This window comes from Engraulis encrasicolus, chromosome 5 (genome assembly GCF_034702125.1).
Source record: "Engraulis encrasicolus isolate BLACKSEA-1 chromosome 5, IST_EnEncr_1.0, whole genome shotgun sequence".
Taxonomy (NCBI): Eukaryota; Metazoa; Chordata; class Actinopteri; order Clupeiformes; family Engraulidae; genus Engraulis; species Engraulis encrasicolus.
The window spans coordinates 10390500-10404574 of record NC_085861.1 but is presented as its reverse complement, the minus strand read 5'-3'; the positions used below and the strand labels follow the sequence as shown (position 1 = coordinate 10404574).

Here is a 14075-nt window from a genome sequence, read left to right as displayed (position 1 = left end):
ATCTCTCTATTCCCCCCCTCTCTCCATCCCCTCTCTCTCCCTCTCTCCCCCCCCCTATCTCCAGGTGCCTGTGGTCCAGAACAGTTCCTCCATGGCTCAGGGCTCCTCTGTGCACGGGGCCCAGTCTGGCATGGCCAAGATGCCCGTCCGGCCCGCCCAGCACAGCCAGGACCAGCACAACATGCGCTCTGTACAGGTCAGTTTGGACACACAGGCACGCACGCACACACACGCAGAACATGAACTCTGCACAGGTTAGTTAGGGGACACACACACACATTCACACACACACACACACACACACACACACACACACACACACACACACACACACACAGAAAACATGCGCTGTACTAGTTTGTTAGAACACACACACAGACACACACAGACACACACGAACAATATAGTATACACAGGCACACACACACACACACACACACACACACACACACACACACAGAAACGCATATGGATACTCTCATAATACAGGGAAAGCCTGTGGATGTGTGGTGTGTCTTCTATAGAGGAAGAGGGTGAGCAGGAGGAGGAGTGCAAGAGTGTCCTCTGTAGTGCTGGTGGCAGCGTTGGGTCAGTTGTGAGAGTTGCCTGCTGTGTGGTGGCGTTGGGCTAGTTGAGAGCAGAGTTGTTTAAAGCCAAAAGTACAAGTACTAGGGCAGTCATGGGTAAGCGGTTAGGGTGTCAGGCTTGTATCCAAAAGGTTGCCGGTTCGACTCCCGACCCGCCAGGTTGATGGGGGGAGTAATTAACCATTGCTCACCCCCGTCCTCCTCCATGACCGAGGTACCCTGAGCATGGTACTGTCCCGCCACACTGCTCCCTTGGGGCGCCATTGGGGGCTGTGTGCTGTGTCACAATGACAATGGGAGTTGGAGTTTCCCAGGTGGGCTTTCGGGCCTTCACTTTCAAAATGAGTACTCTTAAAAATGTAATTACAACAGTGGTGTGATATTACATGGTTTTTGCTAGGTAATGTCATGCTACTAGTGCTGGAATTATTACATCTGTAAGAGTACTTCTATATCTAGTTCTCTTTTTTGTGGTCTTTTTGACTTCATTGATGAATTTGACTTAATTGATGAATTGATGACAGTATGAGAGGTGGACAGGAAGCGAATGGGGAGAGTGATGGGGAGGGGTAGCAGCCCAGTGCCCTACCGTGAGAGCCACTGTACCAGAGATGTGCCAATGTAATAGGTTGCTATGGGCACCTAACATGACCAGGTTCCGGTCTGCCTAAAGGAGCGTGTCATAATACTCCTACAATTAATAGAACAGTCCTTAGGTCTGCCTAGGTCTGCCTAAAGGGGGACTTCCCCCCCTTCCCCTTGCCATAATAGAACCAGGAAACAATGGGCCAATGGAACCTCTCTTTCTCTACTCTCTCTGACTGTAGGGCCTTCTACATCCAATTCACACAAGTTTGCGAGAGTCTTCTGTAGTCTTGGGCCGGTGGGTTGCGTTGTGTCTCGTGTGGGCAGGGTGCTCCGCGGTGGCCAGCGTCTCAAAAGGCCAGATCTGCACCATTGTTGACGCTACACAGAGCTGACAGGAGACTGATCCTCAGGAATGGGACTGCGGGGAAGGAGGGAGGGGAGAGGGGGGTCGATGGGGAATTGGGGGTGGTGATGAGAGCGAGGGACAATGGGGGCATGATTTGGGATTTTAATCCAGGGGGTCTGCACGGGGGGGTGGGGGCTTTCACAGTCAGCGGCATTTAAGTCATCGGCAAGGGACATAAGTAGACTAGACATGTTAAGATTTCTGTTCTTTTTTTCTACATTCGAAACATCCGAAAAAGCTCAAGGATGCTTGGGTCTGTTGTTTTTTTTTGTGCATCGAGTGTCTGTTTCTGGTGTGCATACCGAAGCTAGGGTGCTTTCATGGCTGTGGTGGCGTGTGATGTCGGGAGGGTTTGAGGCGTGATGGTGGACAAAGGAATTCTGTGGCTGATATATTGTGCAACCAACACGTCTTGGCTGCTTGTCCTCAAAGGCCATCGGTGGGCCTGCCTTTCTCATACGCATTCACTGCCACCTAGTGGTTGCGGAGTGTCAAGACTGTTGCCATAAAATACGGGTGTACTAGTCTCCAAGGGACAGTAATGTGCACAATGCTTTTCATTTGTTCAAACAGCCATTAATCATGTAGTACCTTTGTGTAGGTGCTTACCATTCACTTGCACGTGAATGTGTGCATCTATATCTACAGTATGTGAGCTCATTACAAAGTTGATGACTGTGAGTAATTTGCAGTTCGTGTTGGTACAGATAATGTGTATAGAAGCGCTGAAAACGGCAGCCTGGCTTTAAAATCTACAATCTTGTAGAATGCATTTATCTCAGCATTTAATTAAACAAACCAGCTGATTCTTCACTAACATTGCATTGCAAACTGCAACCTCTTAATCATTTTTGCTGTGCGTCATTTTTAGGGTCATTATGTATGGTATTCTGCAGAAATATATATTTATTAACCACATAACCATGTGTAGCACAATGACATTGAAACAGGATTGTATTGGTTTGTGGTGTAGCGGAGGCTAACTAGCAGAGTTGGCGTGGAACGTTAGTACGGTAAACCTCCCTCCCGATAGCCTCATACAGTGTCCATGCCGTTGGGCTGAGGGACTGGTCCTTTAGTCCAGCGGTATCGTACTGTGTCTCCCATTCCCGAACTGGTGTAGTTGACGAGGTTGCACGTTCGCGTCCCAAGGGGGACGAACTGGTGCAGGAAGACCTCGGTCATATTGGCACTGATTATTATATTACCTGTTCCTTGTCCAGCTACTAAGCTAAGCCTCCAACTCCCTCCTGTAAGCCATAGCCAAAGTGAATTGTATTGCCAGTGTCTTCACATGTATGAGACATGCGTATCAAAGATACAGTACAGTCCCATGCGTATCGAAGACAGGACAGACACTGGAGTGCAAGACAGGACAACATGTGAAGGATTGTGTGGTGCTTCAGCATGTAGCCTAATGCAGTGTTTCTCAACTGGTGGGTCGCGACCCAAAAGTGGGTCGTGGAGGGGTCATGGGTGGGTCGTGGAGCCTTGGTGTAAAAAAAAACGTAATTCTAAAAAAAAAACGTAATTCTAAAAAAAAAACTTTTCCTGCAACAATTTACAACTTTTATTTTGATAGGCTAGTGAACTGCGTGTCTTCTGTTGTCTTAGATACAATCTGAATGTTTATGCGAGTTAGATAGCGTGCAGCCAGTCATTCGAGTCTTGGTTACATTTTGAGAATTGCATTGAAATGACTTGAACGCTAAAAAAATTGGGTCGCGACCGAATGAGAGTGGAAAATGGTGGGTCCCAAGACTGTTCCAGTTGAGAACCACTGACCTAATGTAAGTGTAACAAGTGGCATTGGTATGATAATTCACCACAGTAACCCGCCACAAAAACAATCAATCAGTCTATTTCTCCCCCCGCTACGCATCTTCTCTCCTTCAGGGTCATTCTGTGATCCGCTCGGCCGCCAACTCCTCCATGCCCCAGATGATGATGTCACAGCGGGTGATCGCCCCCAACCCGGCTCAGCTGCAGGGCCAGAGGATCCCGCAGGGGGGCAAGCAGGCCGTCATGCGCTCCACGCCCGGACAACTCAACAGCACTGTGAGCTACCAGCAGGTACTACATTAATATTATTATTTTTTATATATATATTTTTAGGTGCTTTTATGCCTTTATTTGATAGGACAGTCGAAGATGGTGACAGGAAGCGAATGGGACAGAGAGACAGGGGAGGATCGGGAAATGACCCTGGCCGGACTCGAACCGGGGTCCCCGTGAGTGGGCATGCAAGCCCAAATGTGGGGGGCTTAGCGTGCTGCGCCACAGCGCCCCCCTACATTAATATTATTATTACATTACTATTATTACACTCAGCTGACGACGGCCCGGGTCATTTGCCGGGTTACTTCCCTGTCTCTCTCTCCCCACTCATTTCCTGTCTCTCCTGTACTGTCCTGTCGAAAATAAAGGCAAAAAAGATATGTCCTTTTGCAACGAAGCTCTTCATTTGTTCTTTAATTCTTCAGGACCAAACAGGCAGCCAGACTGTCTCTTGGAGCGTGTGTTGGAAAGTCTAGACTCTAGAGTGTAGATGTCTACAATGTCACGCATAGAGGTGACATAGAGGTGACATAGAGGTGACATAGAGGTGACATAGAGGTGACATGGGGTCGTATGAGGTCAATAAAGTCATTTGGTGAGCTCTTGTATCTGTTAGCTCTCCATGTTATGAGGCCCAGCTGTGTTGGGCAGTCATGGGTAAGCGGTTGTAACCCAAAGGTTGCCGGTTTGATTCCCGACCTGACAGGTTGGTGGTAGGCGTAATTAACCAGTGCTCTTCCCCCTTCCTCCTTCATGGCTGAGGTACCCCTGCGCCATTAGGGGCTGCCCTCTTGCATTGGGTGGGATGAGGTTGCGATTGTTGCGATTGCCAGATTTAGTCAGATTACTCATCCTTTTGCCTTATGTCCAGTTTGCAAGTAACATTATTACACATCGCTATGCCTTATGTCCAGTTTGGAAGTACATCTACACGTCGTTATGCCTTGTGTCCAGTTTGGAAGTAAATTTACACGTCGTTATGCCTTGTGTCCAGTTTGGAAGTAACATTACACATCGTTATGCCTTGTGTCCAGTTTGGAAGTAACATTACACATCGTTATGCCGTGTGTCCAGTTTGGAAGTAACATTACACATTGTTTTGCCTTATGTCCAGTTTGTTGTCGTTTTCTCCTCAATAGCCTCTGGGCTCTGGCCAGTATTGATCAGCTGTGGCCAGACGACTTGAGTGCCAGTATTGTCTTTATAGTGCTCATCTAGTGTTTATATTGTGCCTCTCTGTATGCAGTGTTTATATTGTGCCTTATACCATGTACAGACCAAGAGCGAACGAAGCGACGGAAGTCATTATTTCTCTATGGAGGGCACGCGACCTGCGCTACCAAAGCGAATTCGCCAGGAGCGAAGCTTCTTGCGCTACCAGAGCGAATTTTGAAGATTAAACTAAATCTAATCGCAGGCGAATTCGCTCTGACGCTGTTCGGCGGCAACCAATCGGAACGTTCATATCTCCGAATGTCCCAGGCTGTCAAGCCAGAGCCGTTATGTGATTAGCTGCATCAAACATGTCAATGCTGCGTCTCGAGCGAATACAGCGTATTCAAGGCGAAACTTCTTCTGCTACCCACGCTACCAGGCAGCGTAGTTCGCTCTTGGTCTGGACACGGCATTATAGTGTGCTTGGCGGAGACAACTATCTTCTAAGCCCCCCCCGCCTCGCCATTAACTTAGTGAAACTGGTCAACTCGTCATCCGTTATCGCTCACACATATTGTGCCTCTGTGTATGTAGTGTTTATATTGTGCATCTGTACCTGCCTACTGTATATCTGTTTGCATATGTGCACGTTCTGTATATACAGTGCATTCACATATTAACTTAGCAAACTTCTGATCAAAATGAAATCATTGTATGAATTGTGCCATAGTTATTACAGGTATAATTATTGTTATTGTTGTAAAGTTGTTGTTATTGAACTTCTTCTTCTTCCTCCTCTTCTTCTTCCTCTTCCTCCTCCTCTTCTTCTTCTTGTTCTTCTTCTTCCTCCTCTTCTTTCTCATCTTCTTCTTCCTCTTCCTCTTCTTCTTCTTCTTCTTCCTCTTCCTCCTCCTCTTCTTCTTCTTCTTCTTCCTCTTCTTCTCCCCCCCCCAGGGTACCTCTCAGCAGGTGTCAGGGTCTCAGCGTCCGGGCTCCTCTGCCATGTATATGAACCTGGCACACATGCAGGCTGCCAGCAGCGGCAGCAGCGGTGGTGGTGGCAGCGGTAACAGTGGCAGTGGTGGCGTGTCCAGCGTTGGCACGGTGGGCAGCCCGTCTCCGCTGCCCAGCCCCGGCGCCACTGCCCAGAGCCTGGCCGAGCAGCACGCCAGTAGCCAGGCGGCCGCCAAGCTGGCGCTCCGCAAGCAGCTGGAGAAGACGCTGCTGGAGATCCCGCCGCCCAAGCCGCCGGCGCCGCTGCTCCAGTTCATGCCCTCCGCCGCCAACAGCGAGTTCATCTACATGGTGGGCCTGGAGGAGGTGGTGCAGAGCGTCCTGGACAGCCAGGGTGAGGAGCGGAGGGAGGGAGGGAGGGAGGGAGGGAGGTGTTGGGGTGAGGGAGGGAGGGAGGGAGGTGGAGGAAAGAGAGAGGGGTGAAGGGAGGGAGGTGGGTGAGGGTGTATAGGTGGTAACAGTTCATCTACATGGTGGGCCTGGAGGAGGTGGTGCAGAGCGTCCTGGAGAACCAGGGTGAGGAGCGGAGGGAGGGAGGAGGGGTGGAGGGAGGGACGAAGGGAGGGAGGGAGGAGCGGAGGGAGGGAGGAGGGGTGGAAGAAAGAGAGAGGGGTGTAGGGAGTGGGATTAAGGGACAGTTGCGGTAACGGATGGGTTTGGGGGTGGTGTGTTGGGGTTTGGAGAGGTTATAGGTGGTAACAGTTCAGGAGTGAGGAGCGGAAGGAGGGAGGGAGGTGGAGGAACGAGAGAAAAGGAAGGGCCAGGGTGGGGGGTGGTGGGGGGTTGTAGGTGGTAACAGTTCATCTACATGGTGGGGTTGGTGGAGGTGGTGCAAAGCGTCCTGGAAAACCAGGGTGAGGAGCGCAGGGAGGAAGGAGGGTTCATGGGTGGGTTTTAAGGGGAATGCTTCCTACATAACCTAAAGGAGTTTAGTTGTAGCTAAATGTAGAACTACCTGCTTTTTCAAGCTTTCACCTCACTTCAGCCCGATTCGCACGGAGTAAATATTACCTGTGGACCACTTGTAATTCGAAATACATGATTGCAGAGAATGTCTGACTTCGTAGTCCAATGCGAGAGCACCATGTCCCTAATTTGTGAAGTACTAATTCCGCCACAAATGACTGTGTTTCAGCGAAACACAGATGTCCAGTGATAATTACAGAGGTGCAGCGGTAATTGTGAATTACCTAGCCTGGTGAACCAGCGCCACCCGCTGGACGGCAAAATGTTTTGTCTACGGGTGGGTCTGGCCTCGCATAATGATTCAATGAAGCCAGAATGCCATGAATCTGGCAAACCAATTGCAACGCAAATATGTGTTTTGAATCAAAGCGGGCAGGGTTTTGAGGGAAGGTTGTTCTCATCAACAATCTTCGGATGTATTATGCATCGAGGCCAGACTAAATTAGACATCCACATTTAGTCTGGTTTATCAGGCTATGAATTACCAGTAATCCACAGTTAATATTTATCCCATGCGAATCAGTCTTAAGATGAATAAGAATCTTCAGATGTTCCTCCAGAGCCATTTCCTTTAGCTCTAGAGTAGAGTGAAGGGTGCTGTCAAAACTCTGCAAGCCATCGGTTTTGTTCTCGTTGTCTAATGGCGTGTGTTGTGGTGCGTGTGTTGTTTGGAGCAGGTAAGCTGCATGGCCCGGCAGGTCCCAAAGACCCGTTTGTGTGCGCCCAGTGCAAGACTGACTTCACCCCCCACTGGAAGCAGGAGAAGGGCGGGCGCATCCTCTGCGAGCTGTGCATGACGTCCAATCAGAAGAAGGCCCTGAAGGCCGAGCACACCAATAGGCTAAAGAACGCGTTCGTCAAGGCCCTGCAACAGGAGCAGGTCAGAGGGTGTTTCTGAACGTTCAGTATGGGGCAGACCTGGGCATCCATCTTAAACATCCACTCCTCTATCCATGCATCCATCCATCCACTTATCCATCTACACCTCTACCCATGCATCCATCCATCTACTCGTCCATCCAACCCTATATCCATCCATCTTAAACATCCATCCATCCATCCATCCATCCATCCAACCCTCTATCCATGCATCCACCCATCCATGCATCCATCCATCCATTCTAAATGTCCCTCCAGTATCCACCTTTATATCCATCCATCCATCAATCCATTCATTCATCCATCCGCCGACCCATTCCTACATTCATCTATCCCCATATCTTTCCATCCATCCATCCATCCATCCCTTTCTCCACTCTTCTCATCCATCTATCCGTCTTTCCTGTTCTGCCTTAAGGGGCTAGACTGGTAATCTGGCATACGGGGCGTTTTCCTGGTGGGGGCGATGTTGTTGTTGTTGTTGTTTTGGTGCTGTTTTTTTGTTTTTTTTTAAGACCAGCCCACAGTTTAGATGGCACAGTAGCCGATTGGTCCATCTTTGATATAGACAATGGACTGATCCAATCAGATTATATAAATAAAAACAGGTGGGGCTGTGAGGGGGGCTGGTCTAGGCTAAAGATACCCTGGCCATTTTTCGATCCCAGTCCTGCCCTGTGGCAGACAGAGGGTCTGAATGTTGTTCTGTTTGGTTTCTCCTGACCACCAGGCGGTACTTGCAACACAGGCTGTGCTGCCGGTCATCTGAAACTCATAAATGCACAACGCATATGTAACCATTGTTTTGAAATTTGTTTCTGTTGAGACAAAATCATAGACTGGGGTTTTTTTTTCAACTCAACAGAAAAAAAACAGTAGATCTAGGACATTGAAGTGGATCTGCTGTGTAATTCTGTACAAGATAGTGTGCTTGCAAACCATGCCTGTACATCTGTCATGTGTTAACTTTGTGTTTGTGTGTGTACATGTTTGTGTGTGTGTGTGTGTGTGTGTGTGCGTGCGTGCGTGCATGTGTGTTTCCCTTGACAGGAGATTGAGCAGAGGCTGCAGCAGCAACAGGCTGCCTTGACGGCGGCAGCAGCAGCGGCGGCTGCCAGTGCCAGTGCCAGTGCCAGCTCCTCAGTCTCGTCCCCCAGGGACACCAAGACCGAGACCCTGATCAGGCACCCGCACCAACACCAACACCAACACCAACATCAACACCAGCACCAGCACCAGCACCAGCACCATACCCTCAGACAGGTACAGTATAATAGTACACTACCTCCACAGTAACACAGTAACGCAGTAGCACCATACCCTCAGACGGGTACAGTATAATAGTACACTACCTCCACAGTTACACAGTAACACAGTAGCAACATGCCCTCAGACAGGTACAGTATAATCAGAGAGAGTAGAGAGAGAGAGAGGTTCCATTGGCCCATTGTTTCCGGGTTCTATTATTGCAAGGGGGAGGGGGGGAATCCCCCTTTAGGCAGACCTAAGGACTGTTCTATTCAATGCTAGGAGTATTATGACACGCCCCTTTAGGCAGACCGGAACCTGGTCATGTTAGGTGCCCATAGCAACCTATTACATTGGCATATCTCTATACTTAAAGAATCTCTGGTATAATAGTACACTACCTCCATAGTTACACAGTAACACAGTAGCAACATGCCCTCAGACTTGGACAGTACACTTATACAGTCTCTTTCACAGTAGTACAGTACAGTACAGTATCAGACTGGTACAGTAAATACAGTAACACCCTATTAGTAAAACAGTAACACCTCTACAGTTACACAGTAGAACAGTAGCACCATGCCCTCAGACAGGTACAGCACAGTAGTGCACGAATACAGTAGCATACAGTAGCTCAGTATTAGTAACACAGTAACACCTCCACAGTTACACAGTAACACAGTAGCACCATGGCCGCATACAGGCACAGTACAGTAGTACACTAACTAATATAGTAACACTGTATTAGTAAGTAACACAGTAACACCTCCACAGTTACACAGTAGCACTATGATCTGAGACAGGTACAGTACAGTAGTACACTTACAGTATACAGCAACACATTATTAGTAACACCTCCACAGTTACACAGTGACACAGTTGCACCATGCCCTCAGATAGGTACAGTACAGTAGTACCCGAACGCAACCTCCTCCACAGTAGTACAGTAGCACCATGTACTAGCTAGTGCTGTAGTACTAGCACCATGCCCTCAGACAGGTTAAGTACAGTACACAAGTACAGCCTCTTCCACAGTAGTACAGTAGCACCATGTACTAGCTAGTATCACTAGCACCATGCCCTCGGCTAGTAGTACTAGCACCAGGCCCTCGACTAGTAGTACTAGCACCATGCCCTCGGCTAGTATCACTAGCACCATGCCCTCGGCTAGTATCACTAGCACCATGCCCTCGGCTAGTATCACTAGCACCATGCCCTCGGCTAGTAGTACTAGCACCATGCCCTAGTGCGGTAGTATCATGCCTTAAGACAGGTACAGTACAATCAGAGAGAGAAGAGAGAGAGAGCGAGAGAGAGGTTCCATTGGCCCATTGTTTCCGGGTTCTATTATTGCAAGGGGGAGGGGGGGTAAATCCCCCTTTAGGCAGACCTAAGGACTTTTCTATTCAATGCTAAGAGTATTATGACACGCCCCTTTAGGCAGACCGGAACCTGGTCATGTTAGGTGCCCATAGCAACCTATTACATTGGCATATCTCTATATACTTGAAGAATCTCTGGTACAATAGTACACTAACGCAGCAACCATTCTTTCTCCCTCCATCCTCCTGCAGGCTCAGCAGTCCCAGAGTAGCCAGTCCGGGTCTCCTCTGCAGCGGGGGCTGTCCAGCTCTGCGCAGGGCGTGCTCTCCAACTTCGCCCAGGCTCAGCAGCTGTCGGTGGGAGGCCTACTGGGCATGACGGGCAAACACGGAGGAGGATCAGGAGGAGGAGGAGGAGGAGGAGGCTCGAGCGGCCGCACGCAGCACGACAGCCGCCATGGCCGACAGCAGCTCTACAACATCCCTGGTGAGGAGGAGGAGAGAAGAGGAGATGGAGAGAGGAGGAGATGGAGAGAGGAGGAGATGAGATGAGATGAGAGGAAAGGAGAGATGAGGTTAGGAGAGGAGATGAGAGATGAGGGCAGAGGAGAGGAGAGGAGAAATGAGAAGAGGAGAGAAGAGTTGAGTAGAGGAGAGAAGAGATGTGGAGAGGAGAGGAGAGTTTAGGAGACAAGTGGAGAGGAGATGAGAGGGGAGGGGAGGGGAGGAGAGGAGAGATGAGGAGACAAGTGGAGAGGAGATGAGAGGAGAGGAGAGGGGAGGGGAGGGGAGGAGAGATGAGGAGACGAGGAGACAAGTGGAGAGGAGAGGTGAGGGGAGGGGAGGGGAGCGGAGCGGAGGAGAGGAGAGGAGAGATGAGGAGACGAGGAGACAAGTGGAGAGGAGAGGTGAGGGGAGGGGAGCGGAGGAGAGGTGAGGGGAGGGGAGGGGAGCGGAGGAGAGGAGAGGAGAGATGAGGAGACGAGGAGACAAGTGGAGAGGAGAGGTGAGGGGAGGGGAGAGGAGGGGAGGGGAGGGGAGGGGAGGAGAGATGAGGAGACGAGGAGACAAGTGGAGAGGAGAGGTGAGGGGAGGGGAGGAGAGGAGAGATGAGGAGACGAGGAGACAAGTGTAGAGGAGAGGTGAGGGGAGGGGAGCGGAGGAGAGGTGAGGGGAGGGGAGCGGAGGAGAGGGGAGGGGAGGGGAGGGGAGGAGAGGAGAGATGAGGAGACGAGGAGACAAGTGGAGAGGAGAGGTGAGGGGAGGGGAGGGGAGGGGAGGAGAGATGAGGAGACGAGGAGACAAGTGGAGAGGAGAGGTGAGGGGAGGTGAGGGGAGGAGAGGGGAGGGGAGGGGAGGGGAGGAGAGGAGAGATGAGGAGACAAGTGGAGAGGAGAGGTGAGGGGAGGGGAGGGGAGGAGAGGAGAGATGAGGAGACGAGGAGACAAGTGGAGAGGAGAGGTGAGGGGAGGGGAGGGGAGCGGAGGAGAGGAGAGATGAGGAGACGAGGAGACAAGTGGAGAGGAGAGGTGAGGGGAGGGGAGGGGAGCGGAGGGGAGCGGAGGAGAGGAAGAGAAGGGGGGCAAGGAGAGGATGGGAGAGGACAGAGGAGATAAGGATAGAGGAAAGGAGAGAGACAGAGAGAGTCCATCCGAGCGGCCATGCCAGTGTTTGACTTACTTTGCCCTTCTCCACTAAATTTAAATTTTGGGTCTTTCTCAAAGCCTAGGCCAGTGTCCTTCCAAGTGTATCAGCCTAATTAGTCACGCCCAGTGATTGGATACCCTTTATTAGTGACACCCAGTGATTGGATATTCTGTAGAGTTCACCAAAAAGTATCCAATCACTGGGCGTTACTAATTAGGCTGATACACTTGGAAGGACACTGGCCTAGGTTTTGAGAAAGACCCCTTGACTATGTCACATCTCTGAAAATCCCCCGATCCTGATTGGTTCTGCTGCATTTTGGTTTGAGAGCAGGGCGTCCTCTGGGGCAGTGGTTCTTAACCTTTTTCTCTCAGCGCACCCCCTTACCTGTTCACAAGACTAGTCGCGCACCCCCAACCCAACATGTATAACGTGTACAAGCGCTAAAAAAGGATTTTGGGATTTTTGCTTGAGATATGACTGAAAACAAATAAAATAGGGACCAAAACATATTTCAATTTGGTTTAGATTTGGCCTAATTACAATGTTTCCAAGCAGAATTTTGGTCACAAACTCAACACAAACAACATTCCACGCACCGCCTATAATGTCTGGCGCACCTCTAGGGGGTTCCCGCACCCCAGGTAAAGAACCACTGCTCTAGGGTCCTCCAGACCCTCGTGTGAGCTCACAAAGCTGAGTGGAAGTACATGAGGAGGGTCTGGCAAGAGTCAGGCCTGGGGCCATGGTCTGAGCCGTGGCCTAAATCGCTCACTAGTTGAATCTGGAAAATTTGACATTTCAGACATTCCAGAGACAATTAACTACAGTGGTACATTTTCACTAGCCTGGCGACGCCATCCTATGTACTCCATCCAAAGATTTTGGCTGCGCACCTAGTCTGGCAAAAGTCTCCCGGCTCGGTTGCCTAACTGTTTAGCCAATCAGCAAACAGTTCAGAGTAGCGACCCAGAACTCACCCGCGAAATCCGCTACTGACTATTCACACTTTTGTTTTCTTATTTGTATGCTTTTGCGGCGCTATATCGTAACAGTCATGCTAATAAAGCACAATAATTTTCATTTGAACTCGGAACTCCAATGAATTTAAATGGCAGAGTAAGATCAGACCATCTCCCACCCTCCACGGAGACGGATTCCTCTTGGCTTTTGTCAGACTGTTCGATGGAGTCAACAGTCGCTTTCGCCCAGGCTAGATTTTCACTGCTGTTGTTTGTGTTTGTTGATTATGAAATGACGACATCACATGGTCTGCTGCCCCAGCTCATTGCATGTCCCTTCTCTCTCCTGACTGTCTGTCTAACTGTCTGTCTCTCTACCTGTCTGTCTGTGTCTGTCTGTCTCTGTGTGTCTCTGTCTGCCTCTCTACCTGTCTGTCTGTCTCTGTTTGTCTGTCTGACTCTTGTGTGTCTGTCTCTGTCTATCTGACTGTGTGTCTGTTTCTGTGTCTGTCTGTCTTTCTGTCTAACTCTGTCTCTCTGTCTGTCTGCCTGTATGTCTGTCTTTCTGACTATCTCTGTCTATCTGTCTCTGCCTGTTTGTCTGTCTGCCTGTCTGTGCTCCACAGGTGTGAACATCGCCTACCTGAATGCTGCCAACATGGGCGGCCAGAAGGGCTCCAGCCTTGCGGACCGCCAGAGGGAGTACCTGCTGGACATGATTCCCCCGCGCTCCATATCCCAGTCCATCAACAGCCAGAAATGATCCCCCTACCCCTCCACCCCCACCTCCACCCAAACCCAAACCCCAGCCACCACCCCTGCAAGAGCTCTGTATCCCAGAAATGATCCCCCTACCCCTCCACCTCCACCCAAACACAAACCCAAACCCCAGCCACCAGCCCTGCAAGAGCTCTGTATCCCAGTCCATCAACAGTCAGAAATGATCCCCCTAGCCACCTACCCCACCCAGACCCCAGCCACCCAAACCCCCACAGTGCTCCATATCCCAGTCCATCTCCGTGCAGAAATGATCCACCCACCCCAAGCACTCCCCCATACCCCAGGGCAGGAATTATCCTCCCACCCACCCCCACCCCCACCCCAGCCTCACACCCCTCCACCTACTCGTTACGCACTTGTCCTATGGCAGTGAGCCCCACTGCCTCTCACCCCCCGCCATCCCTCTTCCCTGCTCCCTCCCTCTCTCCTCTCTCACCTCCAACCTCTCTCTCCCCCTCCCTCA

At 50.4% G+C, this 14075-nt stretch overlaps 1 protein-coding gene across 2 annotated transcripts in view; it reads left to right on the top strand.

Annotated features, from left to right (window-relative positions):
* The window catches only part of LOC134448944 (transcriptional repressor p66-beta-like), a 56775-nt gene extending 43139 nt beyond the window's left edge, over positions 1–13636 (top strand). For both annotated transcript variants that reach the window (XM_063198652.1, XM_063198651.1), the window contains exons 6-12: positions 65–196; positions 3478–3654; positions 5749–6142; positions 7452–7654; positions 8704–8916; positions 10476–10710; positions 13459–13636. In XM_063198652.1, the coding sequence (XP_063054722.1) occupies positions 65–196; positions 3478–3654; positions 5749–6142; positions 7452–7654; positions 8704–8916; positions 10476–10710; positions 13459–13595 (1491 nt within the window). In that variant the 3' untranslated portion in view covers positions 13596–13636. The remainder of the gene's footprint in view (positions 1–64; positions 197–3477; positions 3655–5748; positions 6143–7451; positions 7655–8703; positions 8917–10475; positions 10711–13458) is intronic.
* The last annotated feature ends 439 nt before the right edge of the window (positions 13637–14075 follow it).